Genomic DNA, 14,897 nt, shown 5'->3' with positions numbered 1-14,897 from the left:
ATTTCAATTTCACTCATTAATGGATGTGACAAGACCCCTTATTGATCCAGGCTAAATCCCATAAATAATGCATCCAAAAAGTTCAACCTTGGCTTTTTATCCATTTAAAAAATCCAATGTTTCAAGAACTGAACCCAGTACAAGATGAAGGGCGAAAACCCTTGGACAAAACCAATCCATAAACTTAGGTGATCGTATCGATTTCCACAACAGTTAGAAGTCACAGAGACAGAAGACTGATGACTCCACTTATTTTTCAATTTTCATTAATCGATGAGCTTAAACACATTTGTTCTCGAGCAATTCAAGCATCACTTTTCAAAGGAAACTGACAGACATACTTGCAGCTCCATTAGTAACTTGGAAGTCATGTTTAGGCTGTTTGTTTAATGGGAAAATAACAAAAGTTTTACCAACTCCAAAGCCTTAAAATTTAGTGCACTGATTAAACTATATAGCTTGTAAGAGATAAAATAAAGAAATGTGGGTTAGGCCTATGATTTTGAATTTGATTAGAACAGTCGTAAACCTTCTTTTAGTATAAAAATCATTGGAAGGTCAAACGATAACCTGAAAAATATATGTTTAGTAACCCCTAACAAGGATTTAAAATTAGAAGAACTAACAGGAGACACATGGTTGAAGAAATGAGTGCATTAAAATAGTTTCTGTACAACGGCAAGTTGACCTGGTGGATTCTTGTGTTAGTTTCTTGGTAATGAAGAAAGTCAGTCAGCTGCACAGTAAATATACCGTAACTGCATGCTTTAAGCAGGTATCTCAACCATGTGGGCTACAAAAATACTCCAAAATTTTGGAAAAATACTGATCAAAATGAATTTAAAAATTTGTTTTTTGTGTATGATTTCATGGGGTTTAGCTGGGTTTTGCGAATTTTTTAAGCGCTGAGCTCTACTGTTTCATCCTCTACGCAGTGAATGGAATCCATCCACACTGGGTTAACAAGATAATTTAGATTAGTCATTTTGCAGAGCCCAAAGTGAGAGAAGTTTCGTTTTGAAATTGCATGATTCCCAGAAAGAAAACAAACAAAAACATTTAGATTAAAGAAAATGGCGCACCGCCCGGTGGAACGCCTCGGGGTATGGCAACCCAGAACAGGCACATGAAAGGAGAGTGAAGCTTAGAAAATGGCATTTGAGCACGCAATTCATCCATTTAATGTCAGTTGACGAGGGGCAAATCTTTTCTTCTATAATTACGCCCTGCATTACAGATGATTCCTTTTTTTTTACTTCTCTTTTCTGGCAGGATAAACCTGTGGAGGTATGGAGTATAAACCATAAGGAGTGTTGGAACAGAAACAAAAAGGAGGCGATAAGGCAGGAAGAAATCTCCTATTAGCGAGTGGAAAGGAAGGGAGCCATGGGCTGAACATGTGAAACAAACTAGCAGCAAAACTGAGGGAGTATCGTACACAAGCAGTTTGCATATTAGCATTGGAAAAAATGACGAAAGAAAGCTATTTTGATTTCTGCAAAGGACAAAAAATGGAAGAAAGAGAACCAAGAGAGCAGAGAGATTAAGAGAGAATTACAGCAGAGATCAATTGCAAAATCCACAAAAGCTACCCTATAATTCCATCCTCCAAAGATTGGCGGCTTAAAAGATGTATTTGAGAGTTGCTCAAGTCTCAGATAGGGAATTTACATATATATCGCCCACAAAAGCCCCAATAAAAGGCTATTTACAGTATAATGATTTTCAGCATAGTGAAGAAAAGGAAAATTAAAAAAGGGGGGAAATGCAATTTAAAAGAAATGAATTTATAGTTTCTCTTCCAGGGTAGATCTCAACAAGGGAGAGGGATGTGTAACTCAAGAAGGAAAAAGGAAAAAGGGAGGCAGGGAAAGGGTTTTAAGTAAGGCATCACAAATGATCTGATCCCATGAGAGAGAAACCAAGGCCCACTCTTTAAGTTAGAGCTGTACACTTGTATTTGAAACGAAGGCTGAAACTTTCAAAGATTAGTTCCTATCCACGACCTCTGCTGGCAAGTTGAGATCAATGCCTCCAAGACCCTCCTTTCTAGCCCGCTTCCTAGAAGAATATCCACTCTCATATGAACTCCCAGAGCCTGAAGGTCGATCAAATTCTGCTGTCCCTCCTACATATGCACCACATCAGTACAACTTTGGAAATATATTGCATCCATAAGCAATAATATTATGAGAGTTCATTCATAAAAGGGAATTTGATATAAACTAGTGAGATCTCAAACGAAACCACCTAACACAATAAGAAACAGCATAGAGTACCATCCTATTCAAGGCAACATATAAGATCCTGAGTTTTTATAAACATGCATGTGCACACACAGACACACATGTAACACTGAGATTTGAGGATTTCTTTTCAACGAGAGACAACATTGAGGGCAACGATATTTAAATTAGAGCTACTGGATATCAATCAATAGACTGTTGGTTGATTTTCCCCACAAAGGTTATCCATGTTTGTATAAAGTGCTATTCTGGCTTAAGTACAATAATGCAAATAACTCCCATAATTGTAATGAATTTCATCCCATAAAAATGAGTAGCCAAACTAATAATTTTATAAGGTGAAATTCATTACATATAAAACTTTCTAGATGATAGTTTAATGTATTAAAAGAACCATTCCATCCACAAATGAAGAACTGTCTCTAGAGCATCATTTGTTTGCTCGATGCAATACCTTATTAAATCAAACTACAAGAGCTAGAAGGCCAGCCATGCTTAAAATTTTACAAGAGCTACTAGCCTTGCCATGCTTTATAATACAGATCCCAAGCATTTAAAAAAAATAAAATAAAATAAAATAAAAAAAACAAGCCTTAAATTCAAAAGATGTTGAGGAAAACAAATAGCAAAATGTCCCACTAAAAGCAAAGATGAAAGAAAGTTGTACAAAATGGTTTGCTCATCTGCAATAAAACCAATTATTGCACCTTCAAGGACTAGTGTGATTCAACTGAAGGAGCTATAAGACAAGAGTAAGTCCAAAAGGAGCAAGGCAAGGCAGAGAGAAATGATATGTGGCTCATAATCTACCTGAAGATATTGCCCTAACAATGATGAAAGCAAAAAGGATCAGTTGGCCTTATCATGCTTTAAAACCATTAATTGGATGCTTACAATGGCTATGGCCAAACAAAATTGGGTTTCAATCAGGGTCATCAATCAACCCAATGGAGAGAACACTGTGGATGAAGCTAAAGCAAAGGTAAAGGCATAAAAAGTTGGTTGAAGAGGAGGATACTGAAAATAAGCTTAAGGTGAACAAGAGCATCAACTTAAGTCCAATTCCTTATTTTACAAATCTAAAAAATAGCAATAAATAATGTATACAATTTTTTAAGAAACCAAACCAACTTGGGTATATACTTGCTAGTGATAATTAAAATTCTCTAATACATTATCAACATGTTACCACCATTAACATTAATTACTACAGGGCCTACATGCCGGAGTAAGAGTTCCAAAAGAGCATCGGAAGGAGGCAGAGAGGAGACAATTAAATGATAACTGATGAGACTAGTTTTTTTGTTCATGTCAAATGTCATCAACTAAGACTCACATTTTTTTTCTTCTATAGCATATTAATAAATTAAATATCTAGTAGAGTCCAGAAAAAAGTTCAAACCATCTGTGCCATTTTCTGAAGATGGACAGTTATCAGCATTGCTGGCTTTATTGCTCTGACAGGTTATAAGTTCTGATGCCCTTTCAATGCCCTTTGACTTATATGGAGCAATATTGTGGATGCCATGTTGGAGAGAACCCAATAGATCATTCTCTATGCATTCATACCTGCAAGTAATTATAATTAAATGTGTTTCAAGGATCTTAAAAAAGGGTCAGAGCTTAAGTGTACCGTACTCACATTTTCTTACAGAGGGTATCCGTGATCACTGATAGGTTGATGACTTGCATCCTTATGTCTCTCACTTTATCCTCTTCATACTGGTCGAATGGCTCCTCAATGAACTTGGAGAGCTTCTCGACATTTGCCTCAAGCTGCTGCTGCTGGTCTTCAAATAAATGCTGTTTTATTTCCCTTTCCTCCTTTGTCATCTCATCATTGAACAGGTCATCCCCAAACATATAAAATGCAAATGGATATGAATATGAAAGAACCCGCCTTGATCTGAAGAGTCTGTATAGTCCATTTGTTACCCAGCTGAAATCTCTGAGTGTAGATTCCTTCTCTTCAGAATTTGACACCTTCGCTTTTATAGTGTCCTTCAGTTTACTTTCAAGCTTAAAGGAATCAGTATGAGCTTTGTAACGATTATGATAATGCATGTAGCGATAGAGGTCCCGCTTCGCACGCTCAGCCTTCTTCTCTCGGTCTTCTTTGTAGCGACCACAACTGTGACCACTTATACTAGACCAAGTATGGTCTCGACCAGTAGCTCCACCACACAGCCAACTGAATCAAAAGGAAATGAAGTAAGCACATGTGCCTGATTAGACATTAATAAGAAAAAGTAATGATAAGGCAATCAAGGTGAAACAAGAGAGATTTAAACATGCAACTAATATAACCAAGTCAACCAAGAGAATTTGATCATGTATCTTGAACAAGGGAATAATGTGGACAAAGTATGTATTTATAAACTCTTGTCTCCAGAACAATGGGATTAACAAGTGGAAGATATAACTTAGCCTCTGGCATTCCAGCAATCAAAAAGGGACAATCTTTGCCACAGCAGCAAACTACATAAATTAATGAACCTAAAACATAAATGTTCAACAATTTCTACCATATTTTTTTCTCTTCTAAGCGAAAACAACAACAATACTGTCGATATTGCTTACGAGTCAACTCATGGCTGGGTTTTTTTACCTTTTCCTGCTTACAATTCAACTCATCACTGAGTTTTTTCCTTTTTATAAAAAATAAATAATAAATAATAAATAAAGAGATTTTATTGAGCAAAAATGAATATAAGAAGGATGAGACAAGTAAAGCAGAATCTAATACAACCAGAACAACCCAGCTAAGAGCAATGGAAATTAAGAGCCTACATTACACCTTCTCCATTTGGGCTTTGAGCAGACAACCCCCAGTCCATCAAAATCAAACTGAGCTGAACACCTGCCTTGGTCATGGATACCCAAAAAGACCACAGAAAGAAACTACTATCCGTTGGGCCCCGAATCCGAAAGAAATGTGTATCTTTCCTCAGGAACCCTGGCATCTCATTCCAGTTCACAAAAAAAGTGGCTACCAAGGTGCAGTACGGAGGAATTCTCCTTCTAGAGGCTCTACTGAACACCTACTCATAGCAAGGATGAATTTCCAGAGATTGGATGCTAAAGAAATATGAAGTAAAAAATAGTCAAAAGATTTCCCACTCCTTCATAGGGCACAAATATCGGAGCTAAGAACTCTGTATGGTCTCCTTAGCCACGTCATATGTTTTAATGGGTCAATAAGAAAACATATATGGGATGGTCTCATTGGGTTGTGCTAATTATATGTGTGTATGTGCGTGGAACAAAAGAAGCAGGACCAAACATCTGCAACCATTGAGTCCCAAATTCAGCCACCTTAGTGTTGCCATTTTCAATAGACCTTCAAAAAAAATTAAAAATATTGAATAATGTATAGGAACCTAGAAATAAGATAGCCTGCAAAAAGCATCTACCTACTGAGTAGATTCCTCTACAATGGAATGGATAGAATTAACTGGAAAGACCATCAGCCACTGGATTCAACCCTGCACTCAGGTTTTGGATCTTAAATTTTCAAGTAGCAATGCCTAGAATTTCAATAGCATAACAAATTTTCTTTTCTAGGATAATAGTAAACACTGTTATTTCAAAACATAAAAGTCACCAGGAATGGCCCAAACGGAGTCTAGGCCTACCTAAACCTGGGATCCACAAACTAATAAAAACAACACATCAATAATCCTCCAGTGGGCAAGCAACCCAGATAATGGGACTTATAAACTGACCATGATGAAGATACACACATGAATAATCCTACAGGAGGCAAAAAAGGGAAATGGAGGTGTGAAAAGGCGAATTGTTGATTCCAGACAAGCCCATGCAGGGATACAAGTGAAGCAAATGCATGCATAGGGTTTTATTTTTTCTATTCCAACCCAGATCCAAAATAGAAAAAATACAAGCACTCATCAGAAAGGACCAACTGATTCTGGTTTTTATCTCAATACTTCAAGATTGTAGTTTTAAAAGTGAACGTTAAAAGTGGCACAAAGACCTGCAAAAGTGTACAGCATCACTTTTTGATGTGAGATTCAAGTGTCATATAAATTCTTTAAACATCTGAAAGAAGTACAACTGAGAAATAAACAACGATTCCCAACGCTGAAGATGAACAACAGAAGTAAAAATATGTGCTGACTTGAACAATTAAATAAAAACAAAGTAAAAAAGAACTCTCACCAAAATGCTTGCCCACAGATACAGCTCACTAGGTTGCAGCCACCATTCTTCTCCACAGGTTTGTGACACTTTGGACAAGGCTTTGTATGCACTGTGATCCAATTGACTGTTTCTGATTCATCTCGGCATTTCTTGGTCCAAAACTCCCACATCAAACATGAACAAGGCGAGTGTGCCTCTGATAAGCAACTGAAGCAAAACTGTAAACCGCATGAACATTCTACCTCACAAAATTCATCATCCTCAACCCGGATTGCATTCCCACAATGCGGAGCACTTGGGCACCACTTAACCATTTTGTTGTCCTCAATATATGATTCAAGAAGAAAACGATCAAATTTCTCTGCCAGATCAGGATGCCTTCTACCAACTAGATTTCTGACAATAGCTTCATCACAAATAGCATTGCATTTGTATGCCATGCACCTAATGCGTCTGCTTTGACCCTCATTTATCTTCACAACAAAATGCTCTGTCCAACCTAAAAAGAAAAGCAACATAAAAGAATGAAAGAATGAATCTGCATCACTTGTTACATCGTATGAAAAATGCATTACAAACAAAATCAGAATTTATACGATAAAATGTTTGTATTAAATAAAAATTTCCTTAAAGATAATAATATGTTCCCATAAGTTATTGTTCAACAGCATGATGACAATGCATTAATTATCATCTTAAAATGGTGTTAACAACCAGCTTGATCAATAAAAATATAAATAATCTAAATAGCAATAGATTCCAAAAAATGGAGGTAAAAAGATCCATTATAATAGACTGCCATAGGCTGAAAGTTTAGGATCAATATGAGTGTCCATGATCACCAATGATATGCATATATGCATACTGGTGCAAATACATACACTTCAATTTTAAAAGAGGGTTAAAACAACACGCAGAGTGCTTACAGTTATTGCAAAAGCAGTGGCCACAGTCCATTTTTGTGGAGTCCTCACTAGATACAGCTTCCATGCAAATATCACACATTAATGTCGACGAAGACAATGGTAAGGGGACAATCTGATGCTCCATTAAAGGAACACCTGCTTCAGCAAATAAGCATGGTTTCCCCTTCTCTACCATCACTGCAAATAACTTCTCCACATCCCACCGGTGATGGATGAGCAACGTCCTTGCATGATGTTCTCTTAATGATAACAAGTCCATTACTCTCCGCAAATCATCCCTCTACATGAATGCAAACCAGCTCAAAATATCAATGTCAAGAACATAGATGCATTTAAATGACCAAAAAACTGTAGAAAGGGGACTTTACCTGTGCAGTCAGAAGGGATTCTTTCGTGATTACCTGCAAAAGGCCCAAAAGGGATTTTAGAAAAATATCGATTTTGAAAAATTAAAAATTAAAAGAAAACATAGTGAGTTAGTATCACAATTCTAACACTTTTTAATTAAACGCTAAATGAGATTAATATGACCAAGTTTCCTTTTTTTCCTTTCTACCATCTTCCTTTCAAAATTGGGGGGTTCAAATTTCCCTTTATACTTGTTGCTTGCTTCTTCTTCTGCTGATTTCATTGCCTATTCATAAAATTCTTCTAGGGTGAAAATACCTAAAGCACTAGAAGAGAACATCAGCATACATAGATTTAAAACTCACTTGTGCTCACGAAGCCACGCTCCGACAAATTTAAACTTTTCCCAGCGGCTTGTTTACAACAATTAACAAATTTCCTAATGCTGATTAATAGATAGAAACAACACAAAATCCAACAACAATGAAACTGACATCGACGAAAACGACAACAGCAATAGTAATTACAATGGGTAACACCTCACAGAATTGAACCTTAAACTGACCAAATACGCCCAAAACTGTTTTAAATCTCTTTCCCCAGAAGAAGAACCAATCTTGCTCACAATTACACCCAAAAAAATTCACAATGTGCCAATCAGTGAAACCTAATATATCAATTAGTAAAAACCTAATATCAGCAATCCTAATCTTCGTCCAACGATCCAATACTACAAGACAACAGTAATAACAAGACAAGATCACCATCAACACTAAACCAAATTCCCGGAAAACGCGATTATTCTTACAAAATTGGTCCACCTGCCCCCAGTTTGTTTGCTAAGAAAATCAATGAAAACATAATAAATTAACATTACTCAGGACCCGGGAAACTTAAAACCACCATGCAACTGCAGTTTATGCAACCAATTGGCTCAATTGACAAGGTCTTTGCATTGTTAAACTAAAAAAACCGAAGCAATGCTCAAAATTTTCCTATTTTGTTCGTTCAGCTTTCTCAGCAACCAAACAGTTGTTTCAAGAAAGAGACAAACAACCAAAACCTTCTAAACCACCATAGAAGGGAGCGATTGAAAAACCTAACCAATTTGGATTACCTGACTGGAAGGAGCCTTGGGGGGGACCCACTGAAAATCAGATTCCTCATTTACGAGCCCGTCGAACGAGTCTCGATCCGAATAGTAGTATTCTTCGTCGCTGTTTGCATAATCCTCCATCGTCGATTATATAAGTATATAAATATGTATGGATAGATACGCAGATCGGTCGATCCAACAACAGAACCGACGGTTCGATCGAAAGTATCAATCCGAACGAAGACAAAAGCTGATTTTCCACCGAGATCCCGTCAAATTCCAGCGCGATGGCCGGCGGTGAGAGTGAGGAGAGAGAGAGGCTTATTGAGAAAGCAAAAGCGAGAGAGAGAGGGAGAAGAAAGGTTGGCAATGCCTCAAGGCCTCAAGGCCAATATCATTGTTTTGGAAGGAAGCCTGAGAATCAAACGTCGTCGTTCTACTGTAAAACGACGTCGTTTCAAACAGGTTTATTGTAACCTCCCTTCCATTGTGCTGTGGCTCTCTTTGATGGTCTCTTTCTTCCAATGGAACCATCTATTCTAACGACCAATGGCTCGAGAAGTTGAGTTAGATCGTAGGAAATATTTTTTTGGCAATTTGATTTTTAAAACAAACTAACAAAATTACTTTGCAGCCATATTATTGCTTCATAAAATAAGTTATTGATTTATTTTATTATAAAATTAATATTACCATGCCTTTTGACTCTCCACGAGTAGTCATTGGGAATTCAAACCTCGAGATACTGCTCGTCCCAACAACCAGCATTAGATAAATTCAAGATATGACGGGATTTATACTTAAAACCATATGTAACTGAGACCATATTTTTCAATATTCACCCTGATCAATTAGACTACATTGATAGGTAAATAAAGAAAACATGATTTAAAGTAACAAAATTAAATTGATAATATATATAATATGTTTTAATTTAATTTTTTTAGGCTCATAAAATAATAACAATTAAAAATAAAATAACAAAGCTACGTTGATAATGTTTTTAATATATTTTTATTTTATTTTATTTATTTATTCTTGTATAAAATAATTATCACTTTATTTTATCATCAATTAACAATTTTAGTAACATAGATGAAGCACTAAAAAATTCTTTATTTCCTTAATAGTATAGAGAAATTTTTTAAATTGATACAAAGATAAAGATTAAAGTCTATTATGTGTCGGTTGAAACTGTCATTCCATAGGATGGTTGAACAAAAAATATATATAATTAAAAAACATAAAATTAAATTAATAATATTTTAACTATACTTTTATTCTATTAATTAATGTAGGCCCAAATATGTAATTTAACAATATACTATTGTCAGACAAAAAAAAAAGCAAGTAATTTAATGATGTCTTCAGCAGCCTATGTGATATTATTATCCTATCCTAGTATTTTTGTTTTTATTTTCTGTGCTTTGGATTAATTTAGGTGCCTTAATAATTTTCTGTTCTTAAAATTAAAATTTGAAAATATATTTGATTAGTGGGTTTTTTTTTTAAAATATGGTTCAAAATTATGAGCATGTTTGGTATCCATATTTTAAAATAATTTTGAAAACTATTCTACAAAACTATGTTTGTTTCTCGAAAAATACTAAGAAAAATAATTTTCTTATGTTTAGTTTCAACATGAAAAATAGGAACGAAAGTCAAATATAATGAAAATTAAATAAAAATCATATATTTTAAAATTATTTAACCTTTATATAAAAGGAGAAAAATAAGATAAATAAGTTTGAAGTAGCATATAAAATAATTTATTGATTTTAATCATGTTTTTTATTTTTCTTCTTTTTTTTCTTTCCTTATACTTTTCCTCTAGACTTTTTTTCTTTCATATTTTCTTGAAACCAAACATAGCCTAAAACAATATAACAAAAATTTGTTTAAAAACCTAAAATATTTTTAACTTCTTTTTAATATTTTGTTTTATTTTTAATTATTTTATATGTTCTTATGATTATTTTGTAAAGCAATTCTTCAAAAACAAATGAAAATAATAGAAAACAAAACATCCTATTTTTTATTCTAATAGAAAATAAAAAATAGTTTTTTATTATCAAACGAATTTTCTTAGTTTTTTTTTTATTTTGGAAAACAAAAAACTGTTCTCGAAAATAGTTTCCAAACAAACCCTATATCTCCCCGAAAATAAAAATGTAGCCACCTAGCATCTTATATTAAAGAGTAAAAATAAATAAAATGAATAATAAATAAAAAAAACATGTAATGTTGGGTTTGTAGCAGAACTTCAAAAATGTACTTCTGAGATGGAGCAAATAGCAAAAACAAGCTTCATTTCTAGCTATTCTGTCCTCTACAAAGATGGAAGTTGCAACCAGGAAACCAAACATCTAATAATGTTACTTGGTTGCAAGCTGAACTGGGCCATGGTATTCCTGAACCGGTTAATACAACAGAATCAACTCAGGATTACAATGACAAAAATACGAATGGATGGTAGGATAAGGCCTAACTTCACATCTCATCAATGTTGGTTCTGAAAATATAATCCTCGCTTTCTAGTTCATCTTGAAACAGAGACATGGATGGCATTTCGATCCTCTGGCTTGGTCCTCCCCCATTTGATGTTCTCCTTCCCTGTAAAATTTCATTTTCATCATGAAAAACCAGGTTATAAAACACATAAAGATGATGTGTTCTAGGGTTTAACTTGAGAAAGGAAGAGTGTTTCTTATTTGATTTTGAGAATAGAGTGTTGTAGAGGCCATTAGCGGCACATCAGCAAGAGGGGTTTGTGTTTTTGCAGAGAAATAGAGCAAATAAAATATGGAAGGGAAGAAAAAATCACTGAACCTACCTTCTTCAATAGGTAGAAGAAATAGTGAAATCCATCCCCAAAAGTGCTCCACTCAAAGGACCATGTGAAGTCTGGAGCTTCAAATAATGGGCGCCTGAAGTGTGGCTATAGGAGATGTGAGCCGTGAGTTACATGAAAACTGACAAGCTTCATAAAGAAGACTTTGGATAGATTAGTGTGTTTCACCTGGCCAAAAGAAATTGAGATGAAAACACCGTCTGGTTTGAGAACCCTATGAACGCCTTGAAGTGTTGCCATTGCCTTGTTTACTGTTTCAGGCAGCGGATTCCATGGGTCGCCACTGTCCACGAACAATACGTCCTTCAAATTAAAAAAGATATACATACTCAACTAATTAAAAACAAGAATAAATAAAAGCAGGTTGAAACAGAGCCATTGTGAATTGTAAGTTTACCATGGTTCCTTTCTCAATAACCACATCAAAACACTCGTTGCTAAAGGGCAAGTCTAGCATGTCAGCTTCCAGCACTTTGATTTCTGATGATAGAGGTGACAGGGAAAAACCAATGAACAAAGATAAGGTTAAAGCAGACCTTTTTTTTCTCACAAATAATTTTAGTCCCCCAAGGGAAAATGATATAATTTTATTTATTTTTTGGTTTGTTTTCCACAAGCATAGAAATGTGAAACTTTGAATCAATTCAACATGTCTATTGTTTCCTTTTCTGAACACAGAGATTGACCAGTTATTTTGAGGTAGGTGGTCAAATATCAAGTTGGCACCTCGCTAAAGTGAAGTACTAGGGGTGTCTACCAATATGATTTCAGACTGGATTCTATAGTTTGATCTCTAAGTACTGCAGCCGATGGTTTCTTCTGAGACAGTTTTGGATTCCCTTTTCTCCATTTCCCTACGGAATATGTATCAAAATTTACCATGAAACGGATTGACTTCCAGTTTGCCTCATAAAATGCTATTTCATAGTAGGTGAGGCATTATTTCAACCACTTTTACCCTCTCATTTAACTATATATTGCAATGTTGCACTGATGCAATCCAAAAGGCGTAAGAAACTCAATATCAAACTTTGTTTTATATATGAAATACCACATCTAATGGAACAAAATTTTCAGGTATCACGGTTTTGACAATCAACACAAACATATGCCACAAAGGTCTCCACAAAATTTCCTTCCCTACAAGACATGTCTATCAAACATTAACAATCAAAAGTTCTATAACATTATTGATTTTATATAATTACTAAAACAGTTTGAAAATTTCAAAGGAAATTTAACAACTTAATCATCTGAAGCTTTAGGGCCGGGATCACTCATAGTATAGAATCAAGAACTCTTTATAAGTGGATAAGGAGACAAAAAAAGGATAGAGATATTTTGCAGGAAATCTGGCCACACACCTTTATAGCCCTTGGATAGTAATCGTTTCTGCATCTTCTCCACAGCAATGGCTGACAAATCAATGCAGGTTATTTCAGTAATCCCCCCTTTGTACAGTTCTTCAGACAACTGAGAATTCCCACAACCGATCTCCAAGACCTGCAGTTAAAGCTGCATGTCATCTATACTAGACTGTTATACATTACCACCATTAACTGTTTTGCCAGATTTTGATCAAATACAAGTAACTGTACATGAAAATCAGCAGTACTAAATTCTGGCCACGTCGTGAAAAAGTACGAGTCTCTAAAAAACAAAGAAAATGAAAATGTGGAAGAAGGAAGTTCTTTCTTTTCCTTTTTTCTTTGATGGGCAAACAGAAACAGTAATAAAAGGTGTGAACAAAAAAGGGGCTGCACCCTATAGATTTGAAAGAAGTTCATTGCAGAAGTATTTCCAGAAACAACATTGTCAAAATTCTTAACCATTTTTGAATTTCAAGCTTTTGTGGTAAGTCTAAACCCGGGTTTCTTCCAAAGTGAAACCAAACCTCCTCTAAACATCCACTTGATGTCTCTAAACGTAAATACACTTTCTGGCTACTAAAGAATAAAGCTATCACAAACCCCACGTACAGAATAATTGGGTTGGAGATGGGGTTGAATGAGATGACTGAAATGAGAGTAATCCTTCAGCCATTCGTAATGTTCTTCATCAGAGAATCGTTCATCCCTGCAAAACCAAGAAGGAGAAATTGTGATAAAGACATGGGTAGGGTATATAGAGGTGGAAAAAAATTACCAGTAGTGAGGATCGAGGTAAGCCGATACGGTGGACGGAGCAAAGCTTCTTTTCTGGGTTTCGGTCGGAATAGGGCTAGAATCACCGTTCGGATCCATCGTTGGTGGATTGCTTCAAATCTTCTGCTTCGATGAAGCCCCTAAACCTCAGATGGCATAAACCTAAGGTCCTGTTTGGCGCGGGCTTGAGAAAACAGTCTTTTTGCATTTTTTTTCCTAAAAAAAAAAAATAAATAAATAAACAAAGCGACAGAACTAATCCATGGATACGAAATTAATATATTAATATTTTCCGTAAATAATAAAAATAGAAAAGAGTGACATGAAAAAAACATGTACTAAAGAAATTTCAACGGTATTATACAAATTGTCAAATTTTTGTCTTTTTGAAATTGTCTTTTTAAGAATTTTAGACTAAAATTTTTTCCTAGGAAAGACAATATCGTTAATTGAAAAACAGTTTTTCAAGAAGAAATTTTCCCTTAAGGAGATGCAATCAATCACCACTAATAATACTTTATATGTGAATTCCATTATGGAATTTTGAAAATACTTGGTAAAATAATGACAATATTAGGTTAAGGAATTGGCATATTTATATGGTAAAAGCTCTATGCAACTTTTGCATTTTCACTTATTTTGACTCGGCTTTTAAAAAATTATTTTTCATGCCTTTGTGCCTTTTACGTTGCCATTTCACTTGCCAAGTTTTTACTTGAATATTCCACGACCAAAAAATCTCAATAAAATATGTAAAATTAGAACAAAATTGTCGACGAGAGGCATTGATGTTATTGGAGTGCAATTTATATACATTGACTCAATCTAACTCAATGTTTAGATATGCTTGAGCAAACATTTTCAATATTCGAGTTGAATTTGGATTAAGTTTTCTTAACCCGATTTCAATTTGAATTGGATTTGGACTAATGTTCAAACAACTTGAACCTAACTCAAAATTTTTATCATATTTATTATTTCCTTGTTAGATTTTAAAGGAAAAAAATCAAATTATAGTTACATCATAATTTTTTTTTATAGAAAAACACATAAATTTATTTTTTATTATTATTATTATTATCTTGAAGTTTTATCTTATTTTACTATTTTAATTTGGGATAACAG

The 14,897-nt window shown here is 34.7% G+C and overlaps 2 protein-coding genes across 2 annotated transcripts; both read right to left on the bottom strand.

Annotated features, from left to right (window-relative positions):
- Positions 1-1,543: 1,543 nt before the first annotated feature.
- Positions 1,544-9,158, bottom strand: LOC117911330 (probable E3 ubiquitin-protein ligase ARI2). The gene is made up of 7 exons (XM_034825654.1): positions 8,799-9,158; positions 7,702-7,734; positions 7,334-7,613; positions 6,426-6,906; positions 3,889-4,437; positions 3,649-3,815; positions 1,544-2,128 (listed from the first exon to the last, which is right to left on the bottom strand). The coding sequence occupies exons 1-7, from the start codon at positions 8,916-8,918 to the stop codon at positions 1,989-1,991; spliced, it is 1,770 nt and encodes a 589-aa protein (XP_034681545.1). The 5' UTR covers positions 8,919-9,158; the 3' UTR covers positions 1,544-1,988.
- Positions 9,159-11,060: 1,902 nt separating this feature from the next.
- Positions 11,061-13,958, bottom strand: LOC117910652 (EEF1A lysine methyltransferase 4). Its single transcript, XM_034824764.1, has 7 exons — positions 13,774-13,958; positions 13,608-13,704; positions 12,993-13,131; positions 12,026-12,108; positions 11,797-11,931; positions 11,611-11,715; positions 11,061-11,390 (listed from the first exon to the last, which is right to left on the bottom strand). The coding sequence occupies exons 1-7, from the start codon at positions 13,869-13,871 to the stop codon at positions 11,268-11,270; spliced, it is 780 nt and encodes a 259-aa protein (XP_034680655.1). The 5' UTR covers positions 13,872-13,958; the 3' UTR covers positions 11,061-11,267.
- Positions 13,959-14,897: the final 939 nt, after the last annotated feature.

The sequence above is a fragment of the Vitis riparia genome, chromosome 3 (assembly GCF_004353265.1).
Source record: "Vitis riparia cultivar Riparia Gloire de Montpellier isolate 1030 chromosome 3, EGFV_Vit.rip_1.0, whole genome shotgun sequence".
Taxonomy (NCBI): Eukaryota; Viridiplantae; Streptophyta; class Magnoliopsida; order Vitales; family Vitaceae; genus Vitis; species Vitis riparia.
The sequence above is the reverse complement of the archived record's forward strand: the minus strand, read 5'-3'. Positions and strand labels throughout refer to the sequence as shown.